The sequence below is a fragment of the Triplophysa rosa genome, linkage group LG7 (assembly GCF_024868665.1).
Source record: "Triplophysa rosa linkage group LG7, Trosa_1v2, whole genome shotgun sequence".
Lineage (NCBI taxonomy): Eukaryota > Metazoa > Chordata > Actinopteri > Cypriniformes > Nemacheilidae > Triplophysa > Triplophysa rosa.
In genome coordinates, this window is record NC_079896.1 from 27,208,742 (window position 1) to 27,223,715 (window position 14,974).

General features: G+C 40.8%; 3 protein-coding genes and 1 pseudogene across 6 annotated transcripts in view; 2 read left to right on the plus strand and 2 right to left on the minus strand.

Annotated features, from left to right (window-relative positions):
* The window catches only part of LOC130556529 (interleukin-2 receptor subunit beta), a 19,069-nt gene extending 8,335 nt beyond the window's left edge, over positions 1-10,734 (minus strand). For 2 of the 4 annotated variants that reach the window (XM_057337633.1, XM_057337629.1), the window contains exon 1: positions 529-1,023. Coding sequence is in view for 1 of the 4 variants with exons in the window: in XM_057337628.1 (XP_057193611.1) it covers positions 10,591-10,732 (142 nt within the window). In the remaining 3 variants the exon portion in view is untranslated. Of the gene's footprint in view, positions 1-528; positions 1,024-10,590 lie in introns of those variants that run through there. The other 2 variants (XM_057337628.1, XM_057337630.1) reach the window with 2 other exon arrangements.
* On the plus strand, positions 1,325-3,301 carry rps19bp1 (ribosomal protein S19 binding protein 1). The gene is made up of 4 exons (XM_057337635.1): positions 1,325-1,474; positions 2,424-2,534; positions 2,639-2,736; positions 2,848-3,301. Exons 1-4 carry the CDS (start codon positions 1,426-1,428, stop codon positions 2,977-2,979), a joined length of 390 nt encoding a protein of 129 aa, XP_057193618.1. The 5' UTR covers positions 1,325-1,425; the 3' UTR covers positions 2,980-3,301.
* atf4a (activating transcription factor 4a) lies at positions 4,963-8,079 on the plus strand. The gene is made up of 3 exons (XM_057337634.1): positions 4,963-5,097; positions 6,326-6,661; positions 6,887-8,079. The coding sequence occupies exons 2-3, from the start codon at positions 6,394-6,396 to the stop codon at positions 7,750-7,752; spliced, it is 1,134 nt and encodes a 377-aa protein (XP_057193617.1). The 5' UTR covers positions 4,963-5,097; positions 6,326-6,393; the 3' UTR covers positions 7,753-8,079.
* Positions 10,735-12,250: 1,516 nt separating the features above from the next.
* LOC130556531 (P2Y purinoceptor 1-like) lies at positions 12,251-14,959 on the minus strand (annotated as a pseudogene).
* Between the last annotated feature and the right edge of the window lie 15 nt (positions 14,960-14,974).

The window sequence follows — 14,974 nt, forward strand, 5'->3', positions numbered from 1 at the left end:
CCCTCTCTCTCTCTCTCTCTCTCCCTCCCTCTCCCTCTCCGTCTCCCTCCCTCCCCCTTGGCAATAAAGCTCTTTCTGATTCTGATTCTGGAATACCTCCCAGGGCAGATTCATTGTTTTCTCTTTTGTTGTGACAGTTGTTGTGTGTTCTCTTTTCTCTCTCTCTCTCAAACACACACACACACACACGCCTGAAATAAGTTTTAACTGAGATTAAATGGCACTTCCTCTAATGATCTCTAGACTGAGGCCGGAAAAAAATAGTACGCGACTTCACCACAATCACCCACAAACTCCACACTTAGCTATCAGTGAAGTACCTCGAGACGGATCAACACAACTTTAAAAATGTTAATGATGAGATCCACAAAATGTGATGTCTTCATAGAATAACAATACCTTAACCACACAAACACACACAAGCGCGTTTATAACGACATTCAACAGACTTCTATCGTTTTATACACATCTAGTTATTAACACTACAACACACGCGCGTGAATAAAAAATATGAATCCGGTGACTGACCTTGAGTCTGATCTCATCTGATCGGATTTCTAGATAAAACATCACTCATTTACTCAAAGAGATGTTTCAGATAAAAGCTTTCCGTTTTCTTTCTTTTTTCTCGTTTGAAGAGCATTAAAGGGTTGAAGTGTTGCGGTTCGTTTCTCGCTTCTGTAGAAACCGCGTATCACTTCTCTGAAAATCCCCGAGATCTTTCCTCAAACACTTCCACATCAATATCATCATCATCATCATCATCATCATCATACGTTACTGCTGCTAAAACCTATTCACAGTAATGAGCATCTCAACTATATATCAACTCGAATGATATTCAGTGTGTCAAACACGAAAAACGGCCACTTTTAGATTTAAAATCCCTTTTAGGACAAACTCGAGATGTAGTTGACGTGTGGGTTTGATTTGTGCTGCTGTAGCGCCCCCTGCATGCGACGCTCCGGCGTATGACATCAGAACAAAACCTACGAACATAAACATATACATATATAAACAGAAAAACCTGTATACAAACACACACATTTATGAACACAAACACTTACCCTCACATTTACACATACGTTTGTTGTAGTAAGAATTACCCCTTACCCTCGCATTTGATTTACATTCATTATCATTTAGGCATTTAACGGGCGTTTTATTCTAAAGCGACTTATATTTAACTCCATTAATCACATTAATTACAATACTGATAATGTATTTGAATATGTTCATTTGGGCGTTTCATGTGAATGAAGTTGTGTTCTGTTTCTGAACGGAACTCTGCGGATGAGTTTGATGTTTCCGGCGGAAGCATGATCGCAGAGCACACACAGCACAGAGTGAATTCACGTGCACGAAACGTACTAAAACATATTTATAAACAGTAAACCTGTTTTTCTCAAACGTATTCATTAAATCATGTCAGCATCAGTGATACGAAGAGGACTTGAACTGTTCAGTGAAAAAGGTAAATAACTGATCCGCGTAATCTGTTGTTTTTATCATTATGATGTTTACTGTGAGTCAATGAAACTCTTTCACGTGAGTGTTAACACTGCATTTACAAAGCATCCCGGTTCAGAAACAGACAATAATATAGCCCACGTGACGATGACAATACTGTAGGGTATTTAAGCATTCTGTAGTATTAACTCTGGTGAATTGATCAACTGGGCTGTCACGATTATGAAATTTGGCATGGCGCTTAATTGTCTATTAAATAATTGCGATTATGGCGATTAATTGTCTGTTTAAACGCTTTGAAAATTATAACGATTAATTACAATTAATTTATTTAATGAATAAAATATAGATACATTAAGAAATGTGAAAATGTACATTCCCTATAGAGTGACCTTAACAGAAAAAAACTGAGACGTGAGGATGATGTTGTCTTGCTGTGTAGATGCAGCAAATCTAGAATCACTTTAGTAAAACTCATAAAGACAAAAATTACAAATCTGATACAACTCAAATGATGAAGAAATGTCATTTGAGTGTAACCGTGAGTGCAGATCGAGGACCGTGGATGTAAAATGCTGCAGATCAGCCTTGTTTTCTAAGGATTTACATTAATCATTGCGGTTATCTGAAATGATTGCGATTATGTCAAATAATTGCGATGAGACGATTATTTCATAATTGTGACAGCCCTAGTATACTTTATTATGTACTATTCAAAAGCACTGCAACATCAAGAAATTGTACTACAGTTTACTATTAAACATTAAGGTACACCAGTGTATTGTTTGTATGTGGGAGAAGACCAATTTTGAAGTACAAGACAGCTTGATTAAAAAACAATGATGAGAAATGCTAGGAATAGAAATAAATATTTATAGTTTTAGGACAATAATGTGTGTGTGTATGTAAATATGTCATGCAAATATATGTAACTTGTTTACATTTTTCTTAAGATGGAGAGACGCATAAACAGAAGAAGATCAGTCGTAATAAACAACGAGTTCACAGACAGACAGTGAAGAGCAAGACTACAGTCAAAGACAAACACATCAAATCAGCTGTAGGTGAGTCCGTCTGTGACACACGCGTGTAACACATGTCAGATTATCATCAGTGTCTTTTACACATGATTACACAGATCTATTAATGTCTGCTCTGCTTTTATCAGATGAATACAGAAAAAAACAAAAGAAGAATCAACTGAGTTCAAATCTTGCATATTTCCTGGCTGCTGATAACAAAACACAAACAAAGCACGTAGGAAAGGTGTGAACCTCTCATCTGTTTATTCTTTTAATCTAGTTAGACCTTCAGTCAGTCAGATTTATTTCCCAATGTTTCTTATAATAATTATGTTATTTCATCATTTATCTTCAGATCATACAGCAACATTCTGGTCGTCGTGCTTGTCATCAGGCAGATCTGCCCGTCAACAAACCCGAGGAGAAGTCTGTCTTTACAGAGCAGGAGTTCCAGAAATTTCAGAAAGAATATTTTTCGAAGCTTTAACATTCTGGAGGACCCTTTATTTCTCTGGACGATATGACATTCTGCTGCTGCTTACACACTTCGACTAACAAGGATGTGCTGATGAGTGATGATGTTTTCATTGGTTTAAATTGATTTTGATGAAACATATTTGTCTGCTGAATTAATATTAAAAACAGGAACATCAGGAGAGAAATGAAACGGCCTCTTATGTGTTTTCTTCTTTCCAGTATGTCTAAAAGTAACTGAGAATTGATGTGTTGTGTGTTCAATACTGTAACTCATGACTGACACAAGTATATAAATGTTCTGTTATTCTGGACAATTAACTTCGTTTCTGTTTGTGATGAATGTTTAAAACTCTAATCTGTGTTTTTTCCTCATAGATAAACATTCGCTTTTGTGCTTTGTCTGTCACTCAAGGCCAACTGTAGTCTTAGTTTAGCTCTAAGTGTATTGCTCTCATACTTGAAGTGAATTAACTGTTTTTAAAAAAATCAGGGAGAAAAAAGATAATGCAAAAACGTTAACAGTCTACTGAACATTATTATTGTTTAATTTTTTTGCTACATGCATAGTTTCTAGAATTGTTTTTATTTGTATCTTTCTATTGAGTTTTTCACACTCAAAGTGAAAGTTGCTACAGTACAAATCCATTTGAATTGAAAATGTCTCTTTAGGGTTATATACCTGTACATCCAATAAGTATAGCCAATTATTTAAGTCAGAAAGAAATGTGTCTTTAAAATATCAGATTCACAACTTATTTGACAAAGTTGAAATGTTTCTTTATACCTAAAAATGATAGATGGTTTTCTATTTAAGAAGGGGGTCCCTCACAATAGCTTCATCTTATTTGGAAGCCCTTGGCATCATAAAGTTTGAAAGCCAGAAGAATGTTGTGTGTCTCCCCACAGCCCAGAGTAATGACAAACTTTATTACAAGCTTATGTTCAGAACGTAATGCCAGTGATCGTGGAGTAACACACGAAATAACTACACAACCAATTGAGTTCATTTCGTCCGAGTGACTGTGTGAATGATGTCAATGCTTCAGCTGTGGTTCTGCATTTGTGTATCATCTGACTGATCTCAACTAAAAAGTCAAGAAAAACAATTTTGAATCATCGCTGAAATATCTTTTAGTTTCTTCAGACTGCAGACATCAGACCTTATAACTGCAGAGCTTCATAATTAACTCCATACATGACAATAAATAATATGGTGTAAGAATGAACGGTTAGACATTCACAAAGACACTTTGTGTAAAAATCCACTGCATCTGTTTCCTTCAGAAAAAGAACTTACACAATCTTATGTCTGTGTTCTTCCTCTAAGTTCTACACAAAAATACTTCTATTCATATTTAGATCATAACTCTAAAACGACATTGAGGACAAGTTTGTGCGAAGTAATTTTGTTTTGTTTCGATAGTTTCCTTAAACTGAGTATAGTAAAAGACTTGGCTTCATGAGGCACCTTTGCCGCCTGAACACACAAAAAAGACTTGATTTAACAATAATAAGTGGTTGAAAATAAAAATAATGAATAATAATTCATTAATAATTCATAGCTCACTGTCTTACTGACTTACAGTTCTGAAAAAAACAAGTGTTTTATCGAGGACCTAATTATTGTTAATCAGTATTATTATAAAGACAATATTACTACAATTCACATTTTAAAACAAACTAGGCAATGTTGAAATCCCATCACCCAGCCACTCTTAATAGAACATGTTGATTTAATAATGACATTTTTCACAATCACATAAGATCGGACTATTGAAATCGCCCATGGGTTGTTGCCGAGGACATGACCAACATCTCGTGAGAATGTAAATATTTGGGTACTATTTGTTTTCAATACTGACGGACTTAGGAACCAATCAGCAACCAGAGCTGAGCGGCATAATACGAGTCAGTGTGTGCAGCGGAAGGATACTCTGCGGGTGTCGCGTGTGATTATATAACCGATGGCGCTGCACCTGCCTTGTTTTCGGTCTAGTTTTTGGTGTTCGATACGCGCGTTGCCTGTTCGGCGGCATCATGGCAGTGTAGCGGCGCGCAGCGGCAGAACTTGCAGCGGCAAATCGGCAGTGCAGCGGTCAAGCGCACTGGCTTTATTCGGCAAAATGGCGTAAGTATTTCAACTTCTCAAAGTTTATTACATTTGATTTTGCGCGAATAATGTAAGTTAGAACCGTAGGTCTCAAACTCTTTTAACTTTTCTGAAGCCGATAGATTTCTCTTGTCGTTAGTAAAAATAGTCAGTGCTGTTGTTTAAGAGAACGTTGACTACATTTAAACAGTTTGTTTTGTTTTTCCCACTTACGCGACATTTCTAGAAACTATACTAGTTGATCCCACTAGTATATTGGTGTAAGCTCTTGTTGTATTATTGCCTCCTAATAACAAATCGCTTTATTGTCTCGAAGTCGTTTTGGATAAACGCGCCTGCCAAATGCCCAAACGTAACGTTAAATGTAATGTAAATCCCAACGTGGCACCTCAAAATGGCGCGCGCGCTGTTTGCGCGTGATCTCGGCCGCGTGCGAAGGGCAAGAAATGGCGCGAGGGCGTAGAGGACACCATCTCGCGCAGGAACCAGAGAGGGCGTGGCTAACTGCCGTCGTGACCAAATTAGGAAAATCTTTCAGGAGGGGCGGGGAGATGAAGGGGAACTGATGTGTTTTCTAATAATACTAGTGAGTAGGAGTTTAACAAACTCCAGTGACGGGAATTTAAATGTTTGTACTTCGTTATATACGCCCCACGTCTGTTTTGGTTACAGGGTTTTACTGTGCCAACCAAGCTGGAAAGCTTTGTGGGTTTTTATAAACCAGTTAAACTGGTTACTCTGTACTGGGAAAGTGTAGCAGAATTTCCTGTTGCAGTGTGAAAAGAAAGGACGGTTGACTCCTCCCTGCAGCCAGGGCTGGGATCTGAGAACCGGTTCTGTTTTTATAGTTCCTTTAAACACTTCCTGACCTCCTGCATTCTTCCACTGATGCGTAATAAAACAAAAACATGCAGTTTGACAACAAAAGGTGTCGTCAGTCTGTTAGTCGTCAGCGATTAGTGCAATCTTTTCATTTTCTGACACTTTGTTCGAAGACTTGATGCACATTGTTGAGAAATAAAAGGCATATTTCAAATTCAAGAAGACTTGATCGTACCAAGATTTATTAAGCTCCTTACACATCGCATCGGGACCCTCAGCTACCGTGTAGAACCCTTGTCCTTTGCCTTCATTTGTTCAACTCAAAGCAAATGTCTGATGTCCTTTATTTCCTCAGAACATGTCCAGTATAAAGTCTGATGGTTTTTGTTCAGGTTTGTCCCCTGACATATGATTTCTTCTCCAGGTCTCCCGTGGCAACCACCCCGAGCTCTGCTGCTATAGACAGCATATCAGCCCTGTTCACCTGCAGCCATGTCTGTGATGTCCCCGATGTGTTTAGAAGACATGGGGGTCCTGCTCCTGGGGCCCTCGTCTCTGACGGCTGACCCCTTTGGGCCCCTTCTGGACGAAGATGAGGAGAGCGTTCTTTCAACGGGGTCTTCGTCGCCCCTCTCCTCCTATGCTGAATATCCCTCCTCTCTCTCGCCCCTCTCTCCCTCTCTTTGCGCTTCTGTAGGGTGCAAGTCAGAGCTGTCGTTGCTCTCGTGGCTTCCTGCATCTGAGCCGGAGCGGAGTAAAGGTAAAACCTGCTCATACACTCCCTGATGTGTGACAGCGATAGTAGAAAAGCTTCTACTTTGCATTTTACGAAATCATCTCCAAGTCTTCATATTTAAATATAATATACAGAACACCGACTAAAACGGCACAATTTTGGTCACGATTGTAGTTAATGAGGTACTGAGTTGATAATGGCTGCTGTTTGTAATTAAAACATTTCATCTCTTTGTGCTCTTAACATCAGATGCGTTTTCTGGAATGGATTGGATGACGGAGAAATTAGACCTGGGTGACTTTGACCTGGATTCTCTCATCGGATCATGCGATTCCGACGAGCCTCCCAGTTCTCCTGAAGATCTTCTCGCGTGCCTGGAGGCAGATATGGATCTGGACCTCAATTCCCTGCCCTTCAGCTCTTCAGAACTGAAGCTCCCGCTGCCCCTCGACCTCCCCCTGTCAGAATCCGTGGCTGAGTCAGAAAAATCACAGGAATTTTCAGAGATCAAATCCGAGCCTCCTTCTCCAGCACCATCTTCTGATTCTGCCGTCTCCTCGCCCCACACTCTGGACCTGGGCAGTGAGATCGACGTGTCCGAGCTGATGAGATCCTCCACGCTGCACCCGTCTCCTGGAATTGAGCTAAATGCCAGTCCGTTTCACATCGTGGTGGTTTTGACACCCAAAGAGGAATTGAGCGTCAGTTCCACCGGTGATCTGTCGGACAGCGACAGCGGCATTTCTGTCTCTGATTCTCCAACTCGTCCACCAGATCCTGCAGCATCACCTAAGCCAGCGGGCTCATGGAGAACAAAACCGTACTCCAGACCTGACCCAGATGCTGCGTCCGCTGTCGCAGGCTGCGTGAAGACCAAAGTGGTAGAGAAGAAACTGAAGAAGATGGAACAGAACAAAACTGCAGCGACGCGCTACCGTCAGAAGAAACGCTCGGAGCAGGAGAACCTGAATGCTGAGTGCACCGATCTGGAGAGGAGAAACCAAGAGCTTACGGAGAAAGCCGATTCCATCAGCCGAGAGATCCAGTATCTGAAGAACCTCATGGAGGAAGTTCGGTCTGCGAAACACCGCAAAGCGAAGGTTGGCTCATCCTAAAGATGCCGAACGAGACTAAATCCATCAGCTCTTTGTAGGTTTAGATGCTGCTGTGATGCCTCTGCAGTTCACTTGATGTTTGTTCGTTATCTGGTGTTGGAGACCACCACACCTGCACTTGAGTTATTCATTCTTCCACTTGAACCGTTGATCGTCCAGAAAGGGTCCTTATGAATTGTTACACTGAACTTTTTGCTGTAGGGCTTGTACAAATGTTTGCTCTTTTTGCTCTATTTAAACATGCTAAACATACCAAGTCTGTCGTGGTGAAGTGTGTTTGCTTGTAACATTGCTTTGCATTTTTCTATTAAAGATGCTTCAATTGAATCTTCTGTGGACTGTTTGTTTGTTAATCTGTTTTTATGTATGCTAGTGGAAGAGTTAACCCGATATTGATTGTAGATGTGTTTTGTGCAAACTCAAAGTACATAACCCATAAATGTTCCTACTGGTGCTGCTGTCTATTCTAAACTTGAAAAGAATGAGTGACTATATGGATTAATTGTGTTTTTAAAAGTTATTTGATCATGAAGAAGCACTATGGAAGTTAATGTGGAATACTCCGTATCTTCATTTCAACTATGAATGAGAAAGATGTAAAGTGATGTAACACTGACACTACACGCACTGCAACTTCACATGTGTTTATATAAACATAATGTGGATCATCAGTCAAGCCCTGTTAGTCAGACACTTTATCACTGTTCTCTGACAGATCTTCAGATGTGTTTAGTGAAAACTAAAGTGATGGACAGAATCTGAGCTCCAGTTTAAAGAGGTTGTGCTTCTTTACAGGGATTAAAGGGGCCATGTGGCGTGAATACGTTTTTTCTGTGTCTTTGGTGTGTTATAAGTTGCCCATGCATGTATTAGACACGTATAATTGTGTCGGAAACAAAAGAGTCATTCTATGTAAAAGCGAACGCTCACCCAGACCTGCCTGAAACACCTCGTGTAGCCACACCCCCACAAATCTACGTCAGTTGGTGGTCTGATTTGACTAAGACCGCCCAAATGTAGACACAAGTAAGGTGGACGTACCTGTCAGTACAACTGAAGAGGAACCTGATGTTCCAAATATGGTCAGAGGCGTCACACGCTTGCAGTATTCCACCAATCACTACGCACTGGTGAACTGGCCAATCACAGCACACCTTGACTTTTCAGAGCGTGTATACACATTGCATTACATCTAAAACAAACCATAATATTCGTTTTAGCCGTGTCATATGACCCCTTTAAAGGATTAAGAGTAGAGAAGCGCTGATATATCGGCCAATGAAACATCACACTGACTGACATAACCCACTGGAACAAGTACTGGAGTATACATTAGTAAATAAACTAGTATAGTCTAGTATGTGTACTGCTGTATTCTGCATTATTGATTGTGACTTGATAAACAGGAGTTAATACTGTAGTGCACTTTAACTGTAGTGAATGCTAAAATGAACTACAGTGAAGCTTTGAGTTCCTTTTATGCAGTTTATATATATATCTATTTATTTTTGTTGTATAAATATATACAGTCTAATAAGATTGATTTCATTAAAGGTTTAGGTAAAGCACGTGTCCTGAGAGAGTGATTAGGGAGTGTGTGATTCACTGCTGGGTGTGTGAGCTCAGGACAGGACACGCTTAAACCGGATCACACCAGTTCAGTCACACAAACCACCAGGAACTTCAGTGTATTCAAAAAGACAACGAGGGGGAATACAGTAGTATGTATTATATCATCATCAAACAGTGTGTCTGTTTTAAACAATTAAACGGGCAGCTTTTATCTTTACAGCAGATTTGATGTGTCTTGTTGTACACGGGTGCAAACATTGAGCTCCTTTAATTAATTGATTGATTTGTAATAGAGCCAAATCACAACTGAATGTTAACGAATGAATGCTAACAACAACACAAGAGTTTCGTCGATCGCTCTTTACATCTTTCATACAGAGAGCAGCGCGTCGTCTCTAGACTGACGAAAGAGATGCGCGTTTGGCGACATCTGCTGGACATGTGCGCATGTGCAGCGCAGTTTCTCTTCCCGCCGTTAGGTGGAGAGTGTCACGCGCTGCATCACAGATCCCAGGATGCAGAAGAAAAACGCCTGTCGACCTAAGATAGTTATGGCTAAAAGGGATACAACTACCTCCACTGGGCATGCGCACTTCAATACAGCATCATTTTTGTCACTCTGACAACAGTTAATTACTATTTTTTGTATTATTGTAAGGTTAGGTTTAGGGTTGGCTTAGGTATAGGCGTTAGCAAATGTAATTATTGTAATTTTATGGCGAGATTTTGCATCACTTGCGGCCGTAGCTGTATCCCTTTTAGCCGCAACCTCCTTATTGCGGAAGGCACGAGATCTCCAGTTTTATCTCTATTTTTGAGCTGAAGATCCTCGAGGTTGTATGGCAATAAACCAGTGGCGAATGAGTTGTAAAGCTCGTGCTGTGTGCTGGGTTTTCGTAAGGTACAGAAACTGCTTAAGGAAAACGCTGTTTTTGTATTTCTGATCCAGCTGTGTGTTTAAAAATGTTGTTTTTGTCTTCTCCACAAAAGTCTTAAATTTGCTTGAATTGAATCTGTAACACTATACCAGGGATGCCATGCAAACATTGATGTTTCCTTCAATAATTCATACCCTTGTTAATATCTACAGTCGTCTTTTATTTTTATGGGACAGAATGTCCTCCATGGTTTCTGGACGGCAGCATTTGAACGTAATCTGGGAGTCCCAGGAGCTGTTGGCATATCTGCACCCCTCTCCGTGGACCCCAGGGGTCGCCGTTGTTACCCATAAGACCTCTGGCAGTACTAGCAGCCTCTTCCGCTTACCTGAGGATGCCTTTGTGTGTCTGCTTCTGGGAGCAAGGACAGTAGCGAGGCTCCTTTGTGAGAAGCTGGACGTCCGGCGCTGCGCCCTCGTCCACACGCCGCACGCTCGGGCAGGCAGCCTCGGTGCGGAGCTCTTTGTCATTCCTCTCCACGGTGTGACGGCACTGTGGAAACCTCACGTTGCTGCAGAAGAAGATTTCCAGCCCAACGATCCTGGATACATCAGTTCCAAGAGTGGACCGCGCTGGACAGACTCCTGTCTAGAGGAGATCAAAAACCGCATACGGGCGCGGCTGCCCGTCCCAAATACAGCTCTGAACTACACTTACTTGGGCGAAGCTTCTGACCACGAGCTGTTCCCACGAATTGTGCGAGGAGAGGAGAAGCAGTGGAGGGTTTGGGAAGATGACGGCCACATTGCTTTTCTCACACCATTTCCCAACACGCCCGGACTCACTGTGCTAATTCCCCGGAAACCCCTCTCCAGTGACATATTCCGACTAGAGGCGGCGGCCTACAAGGAGCTGGTGCTGGCCACCAGACAAGTGTCCCGGCTCCTGGAGGCGGGGCTTGATGCATGGGGGGTGGGGCTTATATTTGAGGGCTTTGAAATTGATTACGCACACGCTAAACTGATTCCACTTGTCTCTTCACCAGATAAAGCTGTGCTGAGTCTCACCTGTCCAGCATCTGACTTTAACCAGCTGTACCCTGGTTATGTAACATCAGTTAATGGTCCTCCTGCCAACATAGAAAGTCTCCAAGAATTCTATGTCAAGATTACCCACCGATAAACATCTGCTGATTTATTAAGAAATATTTGTTTGATAAAGACAGTTTTAACCTTGTAATCTTTTCAATATTTACGGCCCTTGTTATTGTAGTCTTCGTACAAATGTAGAAGGCTGATTCGATGAAAACAGCAAACACATCATTCTAGTTTGAAGTGAATGAGTTTGTTGGATCAATGTGAATTAGCCTTAACAATAGACAAACATCAGTGAAGTTTGAGATGTAGGATTTGCAAAATGAATTTCATGTAAACCTTAGAAGTTTTGAGTTCCAGGGGATGACAATGGTGTTCATTATACATACAGCCAATAAATAAACATGTTATAATTAACAATAAGAGCAGTAACATTACAATATAAATGCAAAAACATATATTAATATGGGTAATTGATTGATTGAACTGATTATAGTTAGTTTTTTAAAGTTAGTTTTATTTGTATTATTATTTGAAATTATATAAGGTTTTTTTCTTGTTTGTTTTGTTCTGGTTTAAAAGATTCTAGAAGCCAGAAGTCAGTGTCAACAGATGGTCATGTGACCACAGACTGTAAATGTTTTTCATGATCATTAAGCTCGGAGCATCATCTACTTACACAATTACAAGCATGTACCATCTGTGTCACCTCGGCTTATTATTAATTAATCCCCAGGCATTTAGATAAACATCTTCATTAGTGACTTGTAATGTTCTTAATTACACATTTGAAAACCTGTGATTTATTCTGTGAGAAATAAAGAACGTGATTATCTGGTAGCAAAAAATTACATTCCAGCCCGTTTTATGTTTCCAGAGTCAAATTATTAATCAAATACAGTCATTAGCAATGAAACGTAAGGAATGTACAGAAACGCAGCACCCAGAAAACACAAGCACTGAGATGCTTTCCAAAGCTTGTTAACATCGAGCAGTAAATTACATCAGTGATTCTCAACTGGTTTCGCTTCAGGCTCGGACTGCACACAAGACACCAAATGGAGACTCACTGGACACAGTAAAACAAATGACACATCAAATTAGTGTAGTATGTGATGATGTTAAGAATCACTAGATGAGAAGAGACGGTGTTCGCAGGGTTTCAGATGGTAACGTTGCCAGGTTTCCCTGAGGGACTCTGCGGGCAGCAGCACAGCGCGGATCGCTCCATCTTAGAGACGTAGAGAAGAGGTTCCAGCGTACAGCTCAGATCCATGATGGCATACACTGAAACAGTGATCTTACAGTGGAGATCCACAAATGTGTAGGTGGAAGCAAACGGTATTAGAGCCACAGAAGGTAAATAGTTCGCCACGATGATGGCGAGAACTGTAATCACCATTTTGAAGGCCTTCTTCTTGACCGGATTCATGGTTTCTTTCCCAGCGACGCTCTTCCTGAGGACCCAGATGATGGACAAGTTACAGAACACCATGAGAAAGAAGGCAGACAGGATGACTCCGCTGAACATTTCTTTTTTATTTATTTCTTTCTAGATTCTTTTGGTCAGTTCTTTTGTCAGGATGAGTTTCCACACTATCATAGAGACGTTGATCCGGATTCGATTGTCTCGGATCCCGGTGAATACGATGGGATGGACAACGGCGATGTACCTGTCGAGGCAAATACAGGTGAGGAATAAGGGAGTCATGTCTTTGACTCCGTAAGCGAAGCGTTGAAAGTGCCAGACTCTTTTATTGTTTAGTTAAATGCGGTTGACCATGTCTACAGGCGTCATGAGGCAGAAATATGCATCTAGGATAGAGAGGTTGAAAATAAAGATGTCAGATGTCGAGCCTTCGCTCTTCTTCTTCATAATCTGCCACATCACGAGGGCATTGGTTGGGAATCCCACAGCGAGGTTAAGCACTTTGAGGCTGAAGTAGAAGACGAATCCATAAGGAACTGCAGCACACACATCATAGTGGTACCACAGTGGACGACGCCACCCAGAAATGCTTGAGTTGAGATTCAAAGCAGAGACGTTGTCCATGATCAAATGAGCTGTGGAGGAGATCACAATCAGTCACTTCTAATGACCTGTGAGAAATTGCGACTCTATGTGAACTCGAAATCAACTCGCTTCACTGCAAAAATGAAATGTTGATCAAAAACAGAGAATAGATGGATGGATGTGGGTCTCGGCCAGTGTTTGACCGTTGCCCAACTCAGATGTGCCCTCGATCATCTAACACTCTCCAAGAAAAAGCTCGTCTCTCAGGACGCAGAGGTGGGACGTTTTGGTCACAACCAATCAATTCAGTTCTTTATGGTCAACAAGAAGCCGAAGAGAGTAGAATAACTCTGTGATTGGTTAAAGAGGGTCTTGCTGAAAAAGTTTGGGGGTTGTGGAGAGGGATGATCAAAGTTTTGTGATGTAACTTCAGATTGAGAATGGAGCTCCATGTAAACAGGTGATGCAAGTAGAAAATGAGTAAATCTACTGTAACATCTTGCAACACATCTGACTCTACCACTGTGAAAGAAGCAGAACTACGTTTGTGATTTGACACCACATTTAAACATTTTGTGAACAATAGACATTTTAATGTCATTATGTAACAGAACACAATATTAGCTTCAAGATGTTTGATTTTAAACCGTTTCACCTTCACGTTTTTAAAGTGATTTTTTATTTGCCTCAACCCGTTCAAATGTCTGGACCTCAGAAGAATGTGGTAGACATCAGGCAGTGTTTGCTCATTTCCCTGGCACTGAAAACATCTGAATGTCTCTGTAAGAGAAGCAAAAGAATAAAGACCGTCAAGAACCTTTTCACCAAAACAAGTCGACAACGAGAAGTCAGTTGAATTAAAACTGAATAAACAATAGAAATCATTTTAAAATGAAAGACAATTTGTGATGATCAATTGTTGGTGGAACATGTTCAATAGTTAATGTGATGAACTTCACCTGTGTGAACTTGAGAGGAACTCTGGAATGTTCCTACATGACAGTCTTCATATAACTCATGAATGTGTGCTTCTCTACTGGATTTACTTCATCCCAGGGAAAAAGAAACTGTACAAAGTATGAATGTCCATAACATGTTTTTGTTACTGAAATGTGCCATGGCTCTGCTTCCTTAGTCATGTTTTTCTTGGTCCTGTAGCAGAGCCATGGCAAAGTCTTTGGTTATGTGTGGAGAGAAACATATTATTGTCCGTTTGACAATAATATATGTTCTCTCCAGTGTCTTGTCATTGGCCCCATTCCTCTCGTTTCCTCGTTGTCTTTCCCTGAGTGTTTAATGTCCCACACCTGCCCCATGTCGTTATCCCTCGTTTGTCTTCCCTATATATACCCTCTTGTTGCTTTGTCCTGTGCTCTTGTATTATGTATGTGCGTTGTTCTGGATTGTGTTCCTGTTCCTTGCCTGTTCGTGTGCTTACCCGTGTTCCTGTTCCTTGCCTGTTCGTGTGCTTACCCGTGTTCCTGTTCCTTGCCTGTTCGTGTTTTGTGAGTTTTGTGCCTTGTATTGATTTAAGACGTTTGGTCGTGTCTTTGAGTTTAGTTTATTTGTCTTGTTTTCATTTTGCCCCCTCGTGGGAAGTCTCTTGTTTTATTTATAGTTCTTAGTTTCGTTTTCCCCATTGTGGGTGTTTTGTTTCTGTTTTG